The sequence below is a fragment of the Gopherus evgoodei genome, chromosome 1 (genome assembly GCF_007399415.2).
Source record: "Gopherus evgoodei ecotype Sinaloan lineage chromosome 1, rGopEvg1_v1.p, whole genome shotgun sequence".
Taxonomy (NCBI): Eukaryota; Metazoa; Chordata; order Testudines; family Testudinidae; genus Gopherus; species Gopherus evgoodei.
In genome coordinates, this window is record NC_044322.1 from 35388092 (window position 1) to 35408273 (window position 20182).

The following is a 20182-nucleotide window of genomic DNA, read 5'->3' on the forward strand; positions in this document are numbered from 1 at the left end:
GTGACCAGTGACTGCTCTACGCCAGGAAGTCTCATGGCAGGCTGGTCCAATGCACTGGGTGGGGACTCAGAACCCCAAGTTCTGTTGCTGACCCTCCCCCTGGGCTTGCTGAATAGCCTGACCCCAGTACTTCCCCAGAGCCCACTTGATGGTTCTCCTGCCTAGTAACAGAGAAGAGGCCTCGCCCACCACGCGACGTTTGGCTGCTGAGCGAAGGGAGGACGGCTGCTATTGGCTGGTGGTTGAGGGTCACGTGCCGTGCAGGCTGTTGCCCGGGTCCGCGTGCTGCAGGCGGGAAGCCGCGAGATGGCTGCGGCGCGGGAGGAGCTCCGAGGGCGGCGGTCCCCGGCGCTGCTGTGTGTCGGGTGCTCGCGACGCGGAACAGTTGTCTCCCAAGGTGAGAGGGGGCCGAGCGCTGCGGGCCTGGGCCCGGGTCTTTTCCCTGCCCTCTGAGAGGCGGGTTCCCTCGTGCCTCTGCGGCCGCGCGCGGGCCAACTCGGCTCGCGTCTCCGTTCGGTTAGCCGGACCCAGGGCGGGGAGCGCGGGGCTGCCTCGCCCCCTCCCCCGCGGATCCTTCAGCCGTTGGCGGGAGAGGCCCCTGTTGCGCTGGCCCGGTCGCACGACACTGGGCCTCCCCCTGCCAGGTTCTCGGCCCTGGCGTCTCCCTTGTGCCGGGCTCATAAGCTTCCCCTCGCCCGAGGGTAGCGGTGCTGCTGGGAAAGGCTCCGGGAGATGCCGCAGCTTGTGGCCTGGCGTATCCCTCCCTTTGCCCGTCAACCCTGGGTCTTCCACCGCCCGCCTTTGCCGGTACAGGGCGCTCCTGTGCGGAGGGGGGGCGGGCACAGTCCGGCCTCTGGTGATCAGCTCCGCCCTGTAGGGTGACCAGACAGCAAATGTGAAAAATCAGGCCGGGGGTGGGGAGTAATAGCAACCTAGATAAGAAAAAGACCCAAAAATCGAGACTGTCCCTATAAAATTGGGACATCTGGTCACCCTGCTGCCCTGTGACCGGGCATGTGATCAGGCCAGAGTCCCACTCCCACCTACCCTGAGAGCCTAGTCCCGCTGCCCCCCGACATTGTCTTCAGCATCGGATGGGGGTGCACATGGATGAAGGTCACTAAAAAGAAACAAAATCTGGAGTTGGGGAAAGGAGACCAAATACGGATATGCTGAGTACTTATAATGGATGTAAGAGTAAGTATGTATTTGTGTGACAGTGGACCTTCCCCCCTCTTTGTCCTGTTCATTTTAGGCACTTTAGAAATGTGCATTACTGTGATATATGAATGCCATTCATGTCCAAATGCAGGGCTACAGAAGAAAACATAGGCACTGAGCTGACTTTTGGTTTTGCTAGTGAGTACCCCACACCTCCTCTGTCTGTCCCCAGAAATCCCACCCCCACTCCACCCCTTCCTGCCTACTTCACCCCCACCCCTGAATGCCTCCCTGCCTCTTGTTCCTTTCTGCCCCCTCTTGCATTAAGGGCAGTAAGGGGAGGATGGAGCAGAGAAGGGTGAGTGGCAGAGCAGCCTCACTCAGCAGCTGATCTGCTGAAGAGCTGATGGGGGTGCAGGGCCAGCTGCTGAAGGGCTGTTTGGTGGCCAGCCCCAGAGCCATCAGAATAGCAGTCCAGGTCAGCTCCGTGTATGCTGAGCACCCCCTATTTTTTCTCTGTGGGTGCTTGAGCCCTTGAAGTTGGCACCTATGGGAGAAAATATGTAATACCTAGCTTACAGTGCTGAATGTAATGACTTTAATAGACACTGGCTGTGTATTGTTTTAGTTAGGCTTTTACAATAAATCAGTGTAGTTTAACAATCTGCAGTAGAATGGCTTTTTTTTATGTTAAAAGTGAAGAGTTTGAAACAGTCTCTCCAAAAAAGAAACTCATGTGTTAAGAGTCCAAAACAATTCTGAGCACAAAGGAATAATATTTTTAGAACTAGATCATACACAAACTTGTGTGTTACTTCAGTTACTAGAGCGATTTTATGGTGAGTTAGCTAAACTGGTGCAATTATGTGTGTGGATAATCTTTTTATGTTAGCAGAAACCTGGCTTATGTCTGTTTATCTTAAATCAGTAGTTTTACAGGTACTAGCTGAACAAATACTTTTAATACCTATGTTATACTTATTGCTGCTTTTCCCCTGGGATATCCTTGTATTTGTAAAATTCCCTTTCTGTACAATTCAGTGATCACCCAACTTTGGTACATCAGCAACTGACTGGAGCTTAGTCAGTTTCACTGTGTTTTTTTGTTGAGCCTTAGAGAAAATTGCAAAGATGGGGAATCTGCTGTTGTTACTGCTAGACTGTGGGAGGCACAGGTCTTTCTGTGCACCTGGCTTTTTCTTGGAGTACCATTATTTTTTATAAGCTTTATAAATGCCTGAAACTATAACGTTGTGTGCAGTGTTGTTGTACCTATGTTGGTCCCAGGATATTAGACCTGAAGAAGAGCTCTGTGTAATCTTGAAAGCTTGTGTGTCTCACCACAGAAGTTGATCCAGTAAAAGATATTGCCTCCTCCACCTTTTCTCTCTGAAACTGTAACGTTGGCCTGAAAATGCTGCTGAATTACTTCATCAGCAAGACGGATGCTTTTGCAAGATTGTGTAGCTATACTTTAAATATGGCAACAGTCACTCTTTGTTGGTAACTGTAAAAGACTTGATCAGTAAATCTGGATTTTGCTAATTTATAGACTTGATTTCATCAGGAGCTCGTCATCATGCATTACAGTGTGGACATATCTTTTGCGAATTGTGTTTATCGGTAACACAGGAGTCAAGTATAGTAGTGTGTGTTGACTGTGAGGTAAGTGTTTGTTCCACAAACATGTCAAGGTCTGTTGTAAAATTATTTGCAATTTAAAGTATAGTATTAAGCAACTAAAGGGAGCTTTCAGATAATGTGAAGACAAAAACTAATCTTGTCAATGTTATCTGACATACCATTCTTATATGCTATTTTAAATACTAAGGTGTTTGGGGTTTTTTTAATCTGTGGTACAAAAAGGTAATCTCACTAGTCGTGTTTTTTTTGTTTAAAGCTAGCTTAACATGATAAATAAGGTTAAGATTCTGTCATGGGTATGTTTAGTAAAAGTCAGAGACAGGTTATGGGCAATAATTCATAGAAGCCCACAATCTTTTCCTGACCTTTATTAAAATACCCAGAGTGGGGGGGCTAGCAGTCAGAGTGCTGCTCTGGTGGCTCCGGGGCTGGCTGCTGCTCCGTGACCTTCATGATGGAATCGCATCCCTAAAAATGAATGTGTATATTCAATTAACTTTGAGCTTCTCTTCACTGCAGAGTTGACTCAAGTTATAACTTGAATGTTGCCCTACTCTAGGCTGGTCCCCACTCAAACCTTTAACTGGAATGTGATGAGTGATGATATGAGTTGGCTAACCCATTGGGATATAAAGTTCAAGTTAGCACAACTCACTAGCTGTTGAAACAACCACTATCATCTAGGCTCAGGCTAGCTCCACTCAAATGCCACTAGTCCCTTGATGCCTTCCCAAAATTTTCTTATGTGCCCAGAACAGACAGACAATTCAGTGGAAAATTTGTAGTGTGGCTCATCTTACTGTGGCACACAGAATGGCCCAAGTAAGTTCAGGAACAACATGGATGCAGCAAGTCTAGTGTGCGGGTTCCCCCCCCCCCCCAGTGTGAGTTTGCTAACTCGGGAGAAGTAACTGGAGTGAGCTAACTCGAGTAAACTCTGCACTGAATACCTAAATTCCCTGTAAGCTGCACAGCCATGCAGCAGCCTAATTAGTACCATGCAGGCAGGAACCCGGGCAGCTGAAATGTAGGCTGCCCTGGCAGCTGGGAGATGCGTGGCAGGAAACCAGGCGGCCCTGGCCCCGGAGCGGTGAGAAGTGCATCTTCCCCTCCACCCCCCATTGTTGTTGGGGGGAGTCCCCTCTCCCCGCTCTAGATCCAGAGCACTCTCTTGCACCCCAAACCTCCCATCCCTGGCTCCACCGCAGGACCTGCACCCCCAGCTGGAGCCCTTATACCCCTGCCCCAGCCCTGAGCCCCCTCCCACACTTTGAACCCCCCAGCCCCATCCTCCACCACATGAATTTTGTTATGTGCACCAGTGTGAAGGTGATATGTCACACATCGCCTCCATATTGGTGCACATAATAAAATTCATTCTGCACATGTGTTGGAAAAATTAGAGGGAATAGTGATGAAGACCTACTATAAGGGTATGTCTACACTGCAGCTGGGAGCATGCTTTCCAGCCTGGATAGACAGACACATGCTAGCTCCACTTTAAGCTAGAGTGCTAAAAAGAGCATTGTGGTCATCGCACCACAGAGCGTGGCTTGGATTAGTTGCCTGAATACAAGCTTGCCTGCCCCCTGTATCTGAGTGGGCGGCTAGCCCAAGCCACTGTGCATACTGCAACAACCATGCTGCTCTTTTTGTCATACTAGCTTGAGCGGAGCTAGTGCCTGAGTCTATGTGGGCTGGGAGACATGCTCCCAGCTGTCTAGTATGTGCATACCTAGAAGTCTGAGAGAAGCCATGAAATTCAGAGGTAGGACAGATGCTTTCTGCTTACTTCTCATATACAATACTGTCTCTCTCTTGTTTAAAAAAGTCTATAGTTATCAACACTTGAAAAATGTTATGAGATATTAGCTACTTTATTTATATTTATATTGCCATTACACACGGTATAACTATTTTCCCCATGCTTATCCTCCCCCCACCCAAAGTTCCTTACATCTCCTTGTCAATTGCTGGAAATGGGCCACTGATGCTGGCCCCAGGGAGGGAGGAGGAGGAGTTGGTAAGCATGGGGCTGCAGGCGCGCGAAAGGTGACTGGGGGAACGTGGCGCCGGTGGATGCTCCACACCCACTAATTTTACCCCTGGGTGCTCCAGCGCTGGAGCACCCACAGGATCAGTGCTTATGCCAGACCACGGATGTTACCGAACCAGGGAGTGCCGGATTAGCAAGATTCAACCTGTATTTACACAATAGACTCTTAGCTCTTTATAATTCACAAATTCTGTTATCTACCTGTGTGTCTAGGACTCTTAAATTTTTTCACCTCAACAAACTAGCCACACAAATATCTTAAACAATTGGAATTTTTTTCAGACTACTAAAACAACTAGAATAACTTGTGCAATAATTGGTTCATAATGTACGATAGCATGCTTGGGGGAAGAAGTGTTTGTGAAATGTTTAGGTTTTTTTTCAAAACTTAAAACAGCTGAGTGGACTTTTTTAATCTGTGATCTTGTATAACAAACTCCAAGCGAGTGGTTTTTTTTTTTTCTTCAACCACGGTATAACTTTTTGAAAACAAGTTTATTTAGTACTAAACACTGCACTAAGTAAAATTGTGTGATACTTTTGAATTTCCTGACTTGTGTTTAAATATATTTACCTAGTAACTGTAACTAATTTCTCTTGTAATAACACTATACATTTACTATATGGTGTTACTTATATCTCCATGTGGGATTAAAGCCAAGCTTTTTGTTAAGGGAACTATAAGTGACCTGTGTACTTTTAAATTCTTCATAATCAGAAAATCGTAGGACAGGAAGGAACCTTGAGAGGTTATCTAGTCCAGTCCCCTGCATTCCTGGCAGGACTAAGTGTTATCTAGAGCATCCCTGCCAGGTGTCCGTCTAACCTATTGTGGACTATCGTGGTCCATTTAACTTCCTTTTATACCAGAAAAATGATCAAGTTGCATTGAAATAAACACACTGCTTCCTCACTAAACAACGAGGAGTCCTTTTGGCACCTTGGAGACTAACAAATTTATTCAGGCATAAGATTTTGTGGTAGCTGCATCTGTTTCAGTACCATACCTAGCTATAGTGTGCACATTCACGTAACATAATCTTTCAGTAAAAGCTCAAAATGCTGGTAAAATTCCTATCATGTGACAGAACTGATAGATCAGCCTTCTGGTTTTGATGTTCCATACCTCCTTTGGTATAACTCAGTTGCTTCAGATGTGGAGTGATCAGATTTGCTGCTTATTACTAAGTGGGATCTTCATGGCTTCGTGCTGCCTTTTGCCACTGTGGCCAGTTAGAAGATGTAGGCCATACACTTGAAGGCTGCACCCATTGGCAAGGGATGCTTGGTTCCCTCGTGGACTCATATAGTGCCCTTCCCTCAGCTATTGAATGGTTAAGACATTTAGACTAACATACTTGACTCATTCACAATACATGTGTGTGTATGTATGTAGTAGAACTTGATAGCCAACTCGCTATATAAGGCCCAAAATGAGTTTTAGCCAATACTAGATAAAATATAGAGTGCATAATTGTACAGCATAAATGTTAAAGCAGTTTTATTGTTTGATTTGAAAGGCTGTTACCACTGTAAATACAAATGAAGGTTTCTACCCAGTGGATGACTATGTAGAAGAAGAACTTTGTACAAGAAAACTGCAGGCTACAAAGTATGTTACGTAAATCTTGAGATTACTCCAGTTTTTTAAATTAAATTTATATTGAAGTATATCTTACAATTTAATTAGAGAATGGTGGTAAATTCTTTATTATAAATCTTTTTCATTAGATTCTTGGTAAGAACAGCAAATGTGGCTAATGTAAGATGTCTGACTTTATTTGCTTGGAAAGGGGTTCTTAACTGGAAGGTGCAGAGTTTCTAGTTAATACTATAACAAATCTTATGTAGTTCTTACTAATGGTGCTGTAGATGAAGCTTTGTTGTATGTGCTTTTTGAGTTCGGTCTTTGGGTTTTTAATTTGGCCAATTAAAGTTTGCCCTGGGCTATCAAAGAATTACATTTATATTATCAATGTATATTAAGAGTGTTGTCACTATGAAGAAAGAATGTATGTATTGTATACCGGGGTTTGCATGGTACACAGTAGGTGAAATCCTGGCCCTATTAAGGTTAATGGCAAAACTCCCATTGATTTCAGTAGGATAAAGATTTTACCCAGTAGATATTGCTAGTTAATAGTCTCAGACTCAGCATGGCTAAAATGAAACTTTATATTGCCTGCAAATAATGTATTAAAGTATATGTTTGAGTAGTGATGCATCAGTTAAAATGATCCTAGAATACATAGGAGCTTTGAGCCCTGGGAATGGGGGGTGGGGTTGGAGAGGGGGAGAGTGTTTTGTTCTTTAAAAAAAGACCTCAAACTATGGACAAATAAACACACTTTAAAAATATTTTTACACTGAAGGCAAAGTCATCAGACTTTACAGGACAACCTCACCAGATCAAACAGAGGAAACAATAATTTATGTCATATGTTGAAAGGGGACATCAATTCAGAAGGTAAGACTTTTTGCTCTTGGCTTTTATTTTTGGTGCTTTCTAGATGTCCTATACATGTGGTTAGTAACTAGCTATTCTTGGGAGAGAGGGGGCTATCATTGGGGCTTACTCTTTGAGTGTGGGTTATTTTTTACTCTTGCACTCCTTTTGTTTTCTCTATCCTGTACTTCTGGGGGAATTCTGTGCATCTGCGGACACGCAGAATTCCTCTGTCCTGCATAATTTTGTATTTTCTCTGCATAAAATACATTCTGCCCCAGAAGTGCCGCAGTTCTACCTTTGGCCCAGCAGAGGCTGCTTTGGTGCCAGAATAGCCAGCTGCATGAATATAAGCAGGCTGTTCTGGCACCACCACGGCCTCTGGTGGGCAAAAGGCAGAAATGCATCACTTCTGGGGCAGAAAGAATTCCTCTTCCCCCCCCCCCCCCCCCCCCCCCCGAAAGTACAATGTCCAGTGCTGCAGAATTCCCATGGGAATAGAAGTTCATCACAACACCTTGTCCACAGAGCCAGATTAGGGCAGAGTGGGGCGCACAGGGCTGTTTGGGGATCACAAACTGAGGTTCAGAATGGCTAGTGAGGGGACAGACTGGGGCATGGGCCCAGGGCCTAATTGGATGACAGCATTGAGTCTGGGGAAGGGAACCTGCTGGGACCGGGGCAGATGTGCCTGACTGAATGGGAGAGGCTTGGGGACAGCATTGAGTCTGGGGAAGGGAACCTGCTGGGACCGGGGCAGATGTGCCTGACTGAATGGGAGAGGCTTGGGGACAGCATCGAGTCTGGGGAAGGGAACCTGCTGGGACCGGGGCAGATGTGCCTGACTGAATGGGAGAGGCTTGGGGACAGCATCGAGTCTGGGGAAGGGAACCTGCTGGGACCGGGGCAGATGTGCCTGACTGAATGGGAGAGGCTTGGGGTCAGCTGGGGTCTGCATGGGGGTCAGCTGGGGTCTGGGGTCATGGGGGTCAGCATGGGGGTCAGCTGGGGTCTGCTTCCCAACTCCTTAAAAAAACCCTCCAAAAAAACCTTTTCCCACCCACACCCAACACACTCCAAAGTTCACTCCTAGGCTCCTTCCCTCTCCCTCGACTCCTCTGTTACCCCTCAGTCCTCTAGGAAATACAGTTCTGTATTGTAATTTGATTGATTTACTCAAAGTTCTGTATTAATAAGGAATACATTTGTAAAAAAAATTACCAGAATCTTTTTTTATCTGTATTGTTACGGACATACTTGCTGACAGATATTTTGAAATAAATTACCAAAATAATTGAAACTGGCATGATGATACTGTTCTGATAAAATATCAGAATTTTGCAGAATTTTCAAATATTGTGTACAGGTTTTTTTAAATTTTTGGTGCTGATTTGCCCCGGGAGTAATCCTATCCCTCAGTGTAGCACCAGTGTCAGGTGATTTACTATGCAGTTGCTTAGATGCTGCTATGATTATCAGACAAGAGTATATTTGAAAAGACTTCTCTAGAGTTCAGAAAATTTTCTTAGTTTTGCCTGGCCTCTTCTTCCTAGTTTCAAAATACCTAGGGTGAAATTTTGACACTATTGAAGTCAGTGGCAAAACTCCCCTTATTTCAGGACCAGAATGTCACCCTTGAGATACATCCAATTGTGCTGCAGTGCCAGCACGATACCCTTGCAACTCTGTGGTCATCTAGTTTACTATTAACTGTGATTGGTGTATGTGTTAACTCTTAGTTTGGTATGCTTGCCTTCTAGAGTCGCAAGAAAATCATCTTGGCCATAGTGAAAGAGAAGACTGTGATCTGTATGACCTCTTTTCTCCAAAAGTAATTCAATATTACACACATAGATTTGAATCATTAGTACAACTTGTAAGCTAAAACATCTTATAAATTCTCTGTATTCTGGTTGAGCGGGGTTAAAACACATGCTCCTTTTCCCTGCCTCAGCTCCATTGAAAATCTTTTGACTATACACATTTCAACTGTCAATTTTAACAGCACATGGAAAAATTGATTCTAGATTACAAGCCTATTTTATGTTGAAAGTGCAAGGCAAGCTGTGGATTGATTTTGTTTATGGTTAGTATAAATGAATTACAAAAACATGTCAGTTTAATCTGCTAATTCTAAGACACTACTCACAGCACTTTATGAACAAGCTAGTATTCAGATCAACAGTGAGAATTTCATAGAGAAATAGAAATTCTGTTTTTGATTTTTGTTGGAAAGTTTGCACCACTTAGTTTGAGGATGATGATAAACTTCACTTGACTTCCTAAGTAAAATGAATGCAGAATTGTTCGCCCTCCTCCCCTCACTCTTGTTGGTGCTGAACCTGTGTTGTTCTTCAAGCATTTGTCCACAGAGAATCCACTGGAGGCATGTGCACCCCATGTATATGAGCCTGAAATCTCTTAGCTCAGTGTCTGAGGCTGCTCATACACGCTCCCTTCCAACTCGATGCATAAAGTGCAGAGCATCCTCACTTACCTCTGTTTCTTATTAACATCCCTAATATCGGGACAGAAATGCATAGAATCCATCTGTTTCCCTGTAGTTTTAGGATAGTTCATTACTTATTGTTCTTGTAGTTAGACTTTTAAGTGGCTGTTGGCAAAATAAAAAACCCGAAGTGTATATGTGTGTTTTTTTTTTTTTTTTTTTAATCTGACTCCTCTTTGTACTGAGGTGCAAGTCTCCTGGCAGAAACTCTGTCTCTAGGCTTTAAAAATCTACTTGCTTATAAAGTAGCTATGCTGGCAAGTGATAGACATACTATGTCTCTTTTTGTTTAGGGTAATTGTATATTTTGGGCAAACACTGGATTTGCAAATCCTTTTTCTAAGCCCACACAGAAGGCTCATGATGCCTGTTCAAAAGTGTTTCTGCTGGAAAAGTCAAGAGTGTTCTGAGCCTGGAGACCCTCTTTAAAAGCAATCTGTTGCCTTAATGCTGATTTCTACTAGGGGTCTGTCTACCAGACATACTGCTCTGGGAGCTAACAGGACTTCTGGCTCTAAGAGACCTCATGCTTCTGAAAAAACATGCTGAGACTTCTCTTCTATCCTTATCTGGTTAGTCATTGACTCCTGCTGCCCAAGGTAGGAAGAAGCAGAGCTCTTCTGGTGATGCTGATTTTCGCAGTCCCTGGTATTTGTCCTAGCAGTCGAAGACTCATCACTCTGTGTTCAAGCTGGCTCCTTCCGTCCAATTCTGATCTGCACCATGTGTCTTCAGGGGCTGTTGAAACTTGTTCTTCTGCTTCAGTACTGCATCCTTCGTGACCAATGCCACTTTAGTGCTAATGACATAAGTCCTATCTGCCAAAGAATCTGTAGTACTGCATCCTAATGAGACCCCATCTGGTGAGATGACCACATTGATACTGTTGAGTTTGGTACCAATTCCTCTCTCAAAGCAGGTTGCTTTTACTACTACTTCCAGTGATGTCCCTGTGGGTGCTCCACTTGTAGGTGTGTCAGTGCCCCATGCACCTGGGAACCAAGATCTTCATCAGCAGTGCCTGTTGGACTGCACATGCACACCTCCCTTCTCTTGCACTGGGTGTGGGACATGTATATGGTGCAGGGGGATCCGAGCGCCCCCAGTTCCTTCTCTACTACCTTTGGTCTGGGATGGAATCTGCAGCAGAGCCCGTTTTTTCCTTTTCCCTCAGTAATTAGTGCCTTATCTATTAGTGTAATGTAGTTAGTACTTTCTTCTTCTGCTAAACAAAAGGAAAAACTGTTTTTATTTAACTTTACCTCTGTTTTCTCATAGTTTAGCTGTTCATTTCCTCCCCTACTTCCTGCCTGGGAAGCCTTTTTCCATCATCCTTATGCCCAGATCCCCTGGGTTTAAGAGGTGCATTTGTTGTGGGGTTGCCTTCCCAGTAATGAACAGCCACCTGCAGTGCATCCACTGTCTGGGAGAGGGACATGTCCCATGAAAGTGTTCCCATTACCTCAGCCTGAAACCTGGAATCAGAAAGGACCAGGACATCAGATTAAAACTTCTCCTCATGGAGAAATTGCTGTGACCGGCATCGGATCCAGGCCCCGACTCCTGGAGAGAGACCCATGCTCAACCAGATTATCTGCCCATCCTCACTCCAAAAGAAACAGTCTCTCTCCTCACTGTCTGAGGTACATCGCATCAAAACACTATCTAGGTCTGTTGCCTCAACCTCATGTGGCACACAGCTCTAGTGCCCATCCGAGTACCTCCAATACTGACATATGGAAATGGTCTGAAGATCCTAACTGGGCAGACCTATGGCCTTCAGCATCATTTCCCAGCTCTAGGGAATGAGTCAGGCTGACTTGAGGCACTGAAGCACCCGCACCCTTTCCCACACGGATGAAACTTCTGCACCGGCCAAGGCACTGGCCAACCCATTAAGACTGGCCAAGTCTCTGGCTCCATCTACCAACACCTCTGGGCATACGCCCTCACTTTTGCACCATGTGTTACACCAGCACTGATGATGCTATCCCCTCCACCCCCCATGAGACTTTAGATACTCTTAAGACCTGCTGGCATCTAACACTCCTGAGTCTCCTCTCCTTCGACGTGACCTCCCTCCACTTCCACCCTCCTCTCCAGATTCACGACACTCCTCTCTCTCTTTGATGAGGATGGCATCTCCTTTCCCCAGAGATGAGGAGGAGGAGAAGAGGAAGATGAAGGCTCTATCGCTCCCTCATCTACTAGACAACTTACACCTGCACATTCTCACTATCCACAGTCTACCTCTGGTCCCCACTCTTAGCAGGGACTACAATGAGGGCAACTCTATGTGCCACTCCCTCCAAACAATGTATTGGGACCCTTGGGCCACATACAGAGCACGGTTTGGGAACCCTCCCAGAGAGCAAAGCCGAAAACCTATACCTCTCCCTTCTCTGTTGGTCTCTTTCCCTCCAGAAGTCAAGTGGTACCATCTGAAGAGGAAGAACAGGAGGAGGAGACTTGACCAATATAGTCTTTTCAAGTGACAAGGAAAAATGCAATCATACCTCCATCCCCTACATCGGCTGATGACTTCAGGCATTTTCAAGATTTGTTCTGCAGTATTACAGACTCCCTACAGATCTCTTTGGAGGAAGTCAAGAACCAGCGGTGTAAACTACTGGATTATCTTCACACATCCTCTTCCTCCAAGATCACTCTACCTATCAACGAGGCTCTTCTCGACCCCCCCCCCCCCAAGTTGCTGTGGCAGACCCCTGCGTCCATCCCTCTGACCTGCAAATATTATGTTCTGGCAAAGGATGTGGAATTCCTATTCTTGCACCCCTCCCCCAAATTCTTTGGTAGTCAGTGCTGTACAAAGAGGCTGTCAATACCAATCTCATTTTAGCCATTTAGACAGAGATCGGAAATGCCTGGACTTATTTGGATGCAAAGCATATTCGTCAGCCACGCTCCAATTTAGAATCTCTATCTGTGAAGCCATTGTGGCTACGTATAACTACTCCAAATTGGAGGATCTCTCCCAGGACCTACTGGAGGCCAAAAAAGAGCAATTCCAGTCCTTGATATCAGAAGGGCACCTCCTAACTCGTATAACCCTACAAGCCTCATTAGACTTGCATACACCACTGCCCAGTCCATCATGACTGCTGTAGTTATGAGGTGTGCATCATGGCTCCACCCCTGGGGCTTCACTAAGGAAGTACAAACCACAGTAGAGGCCTTACCTTCTAAACCTATTCTCTAAATATATGAATGATTCTCTGCACTCCCTTAAGGACCCTTCTTTTGGAATTTACATGACAGTACTGATATGTTCTGGAAAGTGCCAGCTCCCTCTGTGCATACCGAATGCAGCAGTATGCTCCTCATTGGCACTAGGACACCCAGTGCTGAAGACGGAGACCTCCTACCAAATGTAGACAGCACACTCCTCTTGTGCACTTCCACCAAAGCAATAATTTTGAAGGTGTAGTTGAGGCCCTGAGAATCCTTCACCCCTTCGTCATTCCCACCATTGTCAGCATCCCGGCAGTTTGCGACTGATTAGCTCTGTTTCCCATCTTGGAGATTCGTCACCTCGGACAAGTGGTTCCTAGAGATGATCCGTGAAGGATACTCCATCCCTTTCCTATCTATCCTGCCCAGCATCTCTATCCCTGTCCCTCTTCAGGGACCCTTTTCATGATCCCATTCTATAAGGAGAAATAAATCTTCTGCAACTAGGAGCCATAGAACCAGTCCCTTCCTGGCACGTGGGACAAGGTTTCTACTCCCACTATTTCCTGATCCAGAAGAAATCTGGCAGCTGGCAACCCATCCTGGACCTTCGCAGTATGAATGAGTCAAACTGCAGTGATTCAAGAGAGTTATCCTTTCCACTATTATCCCAGCACTGGAATAGGGGGACTAGTTCTCGGCCCTTGCCCTCTAAGTTGCATACTTTCATATGATAATACATCCTGCTCACGGATTTCTCTGATTCATCCTGGGCAATGACCACTACCAGTTCAAGGTATTGCCTTTCAAACTGTCCATTGCACCTTGGGTGTTCTCCAGTCCTTGCAGTTGTTGCTGTCTGCCTGATGACCCCTCCCAGTGTCCTTATCTTTCCATATTTGGATGACTCTTCTTAAGGCCTCATCTGAAACAGACGCTCTTCAAGCTGTCGACATAACAATGGATCTGTTCATGAAGATAGGCTTCCTCGTGAACCTAGAAATGTCCACTTTAACACTAGTACAACAACTGGTATTCATTGGCACACAGTTGGTGCCATACAAGCCAGAGTCTTCTTAGCACTTCACAGATTCTGAGCTATAAGAGATCTGGTATTCAGTGCACAGGTTTGCCCCAGACCTCTGCCAGAATGTGCCTCCAGCTTCTAGGCCACCTGGTAGCAGCCATGTTCATAGTCAGACATGTAAGACTACACATGTAATATCTTCAAGTGTAGCTCCATAAAGCATATCTTCCCCACGAACACTGTCTCCACAAATGTTTATTCATGCTGATGCACGTCAAGGACTCACTACTACGGTGGACTCTGCACAACAACATCTGTGTCTGAGTCCCTTTGTTCCAGCCAACCCCGATTATGAGCCTAACAATCGATGCCTCCCTAATCAGTTGGAGAGTGCATCTCCACGAACTCACAGTGCAGGGCAGATGATCGTTAACAGAATCCACCCTACACATCAATTTCCTGGAACTACAGGTGGTCTGCAAAGCATGTCAACATTTCTACCTCTATTTAAACATCATACCATGAGAGTGATGACAGACAATCTCTCCTGCATGTATTACATCAACAGGCACAGCGGAACAAGGTCCCACTCTTTATGCTCAGACGCACTCAGATTGTGGAACTAGTGTATCCAGAACAACATCTCCATTTCAGCAGCATACTTCTCAGGACCAGAACATCACTATGGATGCATTCTGCAGGAGGTTCTCGCACAGTCATATGTGAGAACTGGATATGCGAGCACTTCAACCCATCTTCAGCCACTGGGGCACCCCACCATAGATCTCTTTGTCACTCAACGTCCGCTGCCCTCAACACTCTGTTCCAGAGGAGGACTGGGACATGGATTACTGGGGGAATGCACAACTCCTTTATGCCTTCCCCTCCTTTTTTCCTCCTATTCAGAGTACTTTGCAAGATACAAGAGGACTGATCTCATGTCATACTAATAGCTCCAACGTGGCATACTTACCTCCACCATATGATGATATACTGGCTGATCTCTCTCCATCTAACATCCCAGCTCCTTTCACAGGATAGAGAATGCATCCTCCTTTCCAATCCACAGGTGTTTCACCTCAAAGCCTGGTTCCTTTTGGATAGCAGATGTGACATGAGCAGATGCATGTAAATGCAAAAATGGATTAGATTTTACTGCTGATACACCTCCCACCAAGTTGATGTAGCACATGTTCTGTTGCCACTTATCCTAGACCAGGGTGGGCAAACTTTTTGGGCCGAGGGCCACATCTGGGTGGGGAAATTGTATGCAGGGCTGGGGAGGGGGTGCTGTGTGCAGGAAGGGGCTCAGGGTAAGATATTGGGGTAGAGGAGGGCTGTGGGATGTATGAGGGGGCTCAGGGAAGGGGGTGCGGAGTGCAGGAGGGGCTAAGGACAGGGGTGCAGGAGTGTGGACTGTGGGAGGGGGTCCAGGGCAGAGGGTGGGATGCAGAGTGCAATAGGGAGCTCAGAGCATGGGGGTGGGGTGCAGGGTGTGGCAGGGGGCTCAGGGCAGGGAGTTGGGGTGTGAGGTGCAGGCAGGGGGCTTAGGGCGGGGTGCAAGCAGGGTTCGGGCCCCCTGCATGCCTGCTTTGGCGCCACGCCTGACCGCTCCAGGAAGCGCTGCAGCCCCTGGAGGAGGAGGGATGGAGGGCTCCATGTGCGCTGCCTTTGCCGCACCTCCAGGTACCTCCCCTGAAGCTCCCATTGGCTGTGGTTCCCTATTCCTGGCCTATGGGAGCTGCGGGGGGTGGTGCCTGGAGGCCAGGGCAACACATGGAGCCCTATGCCTCCCCTGCCTGGGGGCCCTCAGGGAAGTGATGCCGGCTGCTTCTGAGAGTGGTGCGGGGCCCACGGCACCACAGGCAGCCCTGTGGGCCAGATCCAAAGACCTGAGGGGCTGGATCTGGCCCACAGGCCATAGTTTGCCCACCCCATCATAGACTATATGCTACACCTTAAACAATATTCACCAGCTGTATTTGGGTACACTCGGTGGCAATCACTGCTTTTCACTGCCCTGTATAGATAGTCATTCTGTCTTTGCACTTCCACTCATGAAACATTTTTGTTTTGAAGGATCTCCAAAATCTTTACGATCAATCCTCATTTATGAGACTAGACCCCTGCCTGGGACCTTCATCCTTGTACAATGTTCTCTGGCTAAACTCCCATTTGAACCGATGGCAACCTGTTCTTAAGTGTATCTATAAACGAAAATATCCTTCCTTGTGTCATCTCTTCTGCCTGATGAGTTGGTGAAATCATGGTCCTTAGGGCGCATCCACCATATTATAAGGGCAAAGTTACACTACGCCCACATCTAAGATTTTTACCTAAGGTCCCAGCATCTTTCCATCTCAACCAACCAATATACACCTTCCTTGCTTCTTCCCGAAGCCTCACAGTAACCAACGGGAGGCAGCTCTACACACCTTATACTTTAGATGAGCATTAGCCTTTCACTTGGACAGGACTATACCTTTCCGGAAATCACCACACTTATTCATCTCCACCAACAAAAGATCCAGAGGCACTGTCATATCTAAAAAATTCCTTTCAAAGTGAATCTCCCAGTGTATACATTTATCTTATGAACTTCGTGATAGACAGTCTCAATCAGAGCACAAGTAGTGCACTGTCATAGGGTGCACGGCCGGCCCCTCTTCTTCTAGGAAAGTCCAGGGAGACTTCAGCTCTGTGCAGCACCTGTGTCCTTTATTCTTTAAGCCTTTTCCCACCACCAGTGTCCAACTATATACAATCCTGACAGGTTTCTCACCTACCGCAGGCTGGGTCAGTAACTAGCTTGAGGGCTTCCCCCTCTCTGTCGCTGTGTCAGGGCTGATTTCCCCGCTCCTCCACTTTGAGTGCAAAAGGTGGGGGACTGCAAGGATTCTAAAAATTAATACTGGCCTCTCCAGGCTTGTATTAAACTTCCAAGATAACAGCTTTTCTCTGACCTTGGGTAGGTAGATGATGCCACCACCCAAGTGCAAAACCCCTTTGAGAATGCAGGAAGGCGCACTTGGGAATTCCTTCCTGTGGGTACCCTCAAGCCCTTTCACACCCCTCTACTGGGGAAGAGCTGAGAAAGAAAAGCAAAGGAAATCAGGTGTTGCCACCAGCTAATTAAACAAAATGTGCACAAACCTCTTAGGACGCACACACCCAGTCCTGTTCTTAAAAAGGTAAATTTTATTTAAAAAAAATGAAAATACATCTGGAAACTTAGGCTATTGCTAGATTTTAAAAAGAACCACTTACAAGGATTAATCATCAGGAATAACTGTGCTGAGGTCCAGCTTAAAGGTTACAAGCAAAACAAAAGCATTTGGGGTTGGCACAGGGGAATCCACAAGCCATAAAGAAAGAGAGAAACCTAATCGTGTCTTCCTGGACATTTCCCGATTACTTTCATATCTACGAGGTTTCAAATTAGTAGTTTCTAAGTATGATTCAATGATATTTTTCATACATGGTCCAAAGCTTCTTGCAGCATAGTTGCAGCCCTGTCTGCCTTTCCCCGAGAACAACAACAGATGGACAGACAAAAGGGGAGTCTTGTTTTAATTTAAAAAAGATCTAGCCTTGCCATTGGCTCTTTTGGCCAGGTACCCATTCACTTCCTTTTACCTATGCATAGCAGTGATACTTTTTAACCCTTTACAGGTAAAGCAAGTAGAGAAGAGCTACTAAGAGGGATTTTGTAGCTAGCCTATCAGGCTGGCAGGTGTTGCCAATCGCCAGGCAGACATAAGGCTTTTCAAACAGCCCCAATCTATTCCCCCTTGACTGGGCCTGGTATGGCAGGGCCTGATTAGGTGTGTTTTTGCAGCAGCACCCTGCCACAAGCACCCATAAGGACATCACTTGAAGAATAAGAAGAGGATTACTCGCCCTGTGTGATAACTGAGTTTTTTTGAGATGTTTACCTATGGATGCTGTACTACCTACCCTCTTCCCCTCTCTTTCGAAGCCAAACAAACACACGCTCTGCAGCAGAGAAGGAGCTGGGGGTGTTTGAAGTGCACGGTGCTATATATACATATTGGGCACAGTGCGAGATGAGGGAGGTGGGCATGTGCAGTCTGAAATGCACTTGTCTGATCCCAGACGCGGGAGGCTTTGCCATACCTACAAGTAGAGCACCCATGGGGGACACATCTCAAAGAACCTCAGTTACTGCAAAGGGTGTGCAGACATAATAATCATCCTGGAACTAGTCTCATCTCAGATATTTCTCCAATATTTACATAATCCAAATTACTTTGGTTCCAGTACTGGAAGGTACTAACTATGTAAATCTCCCTGTGACCATCATCTGCAGTACCAATATCTTTTTCTCTCAGTGTGGATCTCGTCAGTCTGGTGCAACACTTCATCTGCATCTGCATCTCATGACAATAGAAGCCCTGTGTTCTAGATTTTTCTCCCAGTTTTTTCTAGACTGGTTCCTCAGACCTAAGGAGCCTTTCTCATCATAGATCCCATACTTCTGAGAGGTCTTGGTCACTTTGCTATCCACTACTGTGGCATCATATGCCTTTTTCATACAGGGTGCAGTCCTGACCTTACAGGTCAGCATGGAATACTCAGTATTTTCCTACTCTGTATTTGTCTAACCCAGGTCTAGGAATATAGCACCTCCTTAAAAATGATTTAAAATAACACAACCATCTAACCAGGAGCTTCTCCAAGAGTTCATATAAGAGGCTCATAATGAGGAAGATCTTGTGGGGGAATATGAGGACCTGCCCATTTGTCTTGCTGGTTCATCTTCATATGTAGATGGCATCTGCTCCTCCCACAGTCTATCTGAAGGCCTTTCAGAACTTGCATTTACGTTCCTTTTAAGTCCTTAGACATATCCCTTGAAGTAATTCAGGAAAGTCTCAATGTATGTATGTACAACATCCATGCTCCCAAGACTTCTGGGCTTTGCCAAACGAGTATATCTTTCATCTTGCTACAGATTTGTGGCACACCCATGCATATATTTCAGCCATATCTAAAGAGAAGATTGCAAATTTCAGGTTCCCTGAAATGGGGTTGACTATTCTTTTATATATATATATATATATATATATATATATATACACACACACACACACACACACACACACACACCTTGTCCCTGGGTCTTTAGTTGTAGACATTTTCCATGAAAATCCAAGCAGTCTGTTTGTCAAAACTTAGGGATATAGACCCAAAGAGATGGACCTTCTAGGGAGAAGGTGTATTCTTTGGATTCAGAAGGCCAGTTATTGGGCTCTTCTGGCTAAGTATGACATTCTTTGTTGGGACAAGAACCTCCTAGCTGGGTATAAAGCTTCCTCAGGACATCAGGGATGAGTTCAAAGCGGTAACCCTGAAAGGCCATTTGGTGGCAAGGACTGCATAGGAGGCTTTTTTGGATGCTTCTGACATTGCAGCTAGGTCAGTGGCTACCACAGTAACTATGCACAGATCATCGTGGCTGAAAGACAACAGTCAGAAACCGTCCTTTTGAGTGTCGTGAACCTTTCAACTCAAAGACCGACTAGGTGCTTCATTCTTCAAAGGACTCAAGTAACCCTTTGGTCTCTTGGCTGCTGTACTTTCTGCAGAGGAGAAAGCAGTCTAAATCTCCATCCTTTCTGAGACACAGACCTCCCTGCAGCTGTATAGACATACTATCAAAGGACTTGTGATTTTTTACGAAAAGAGACCTTCTTTCCAAAAGAAAACACCTTCATCTACTGGCACTGCACACTCTTCTTGGGGTCAGAGGTTGCAGATTTGATCAAGAGTCATGGACCAGTTTGTGGAGTCATTGACCCTTTTTTCTCCCTTTTGGCAATTTTCTTTTAATATTTTTTGTGAATGCATGAGCTGCAGTTACTACGAAGTCTAGGAAGTTATCTGGCAAGGATATTCAATTCAATTCCAGCCTGTACCAACTCTGCATCCCCTTTTCCTGTCCCTGTGAAATATCTCACAACAAATTCATCTGTTTCTAATTTCGGATGGTAACGCTTTTGTCAGGAATTCCTTTTCTAATGTCAAGAGTTGAAAGCCAGTTCATGGACTTGTAGGACTCTTAGTTCTATGTGGTAATTCAGTGGTTCTCAACCTTTCCAGAGTACTGTACCCCTTTCAGGAGTC

The 20182-nt window shown here is 45.7% G+C and overlaps 1 protein-coding gene across 1 annotated transcript in view; it reads left to right on the forward strand.

Moving 5' to 3' along the window:
- Positions 1–306: 306 nt before the first annotated feature.
- RNF17 (ring finger protein 17) overlaps positions 307–20182 on the forward strand; it is a 215496-nt gene continuing 195620 nt past the window's right edge. The window contains exons 1-5 of the mRNA XM_030561299.1: positions 307–397; positions 2714–2826; positions 6382–6473; positions 7234–7328; positions 9068–9138. Coding sequence (XP_030417159.1) covers positions 307–397; positions 2714–2826; positions 6382–6473; positions 7234–7328; positions 9068–9138 — 462 coding nt within the window. The remainder of the gene's footprint in view (positions 398–2713; positions 2827–6381; positions 6474–7233; positions 7329–9067; positions 9139–20182) is intronic.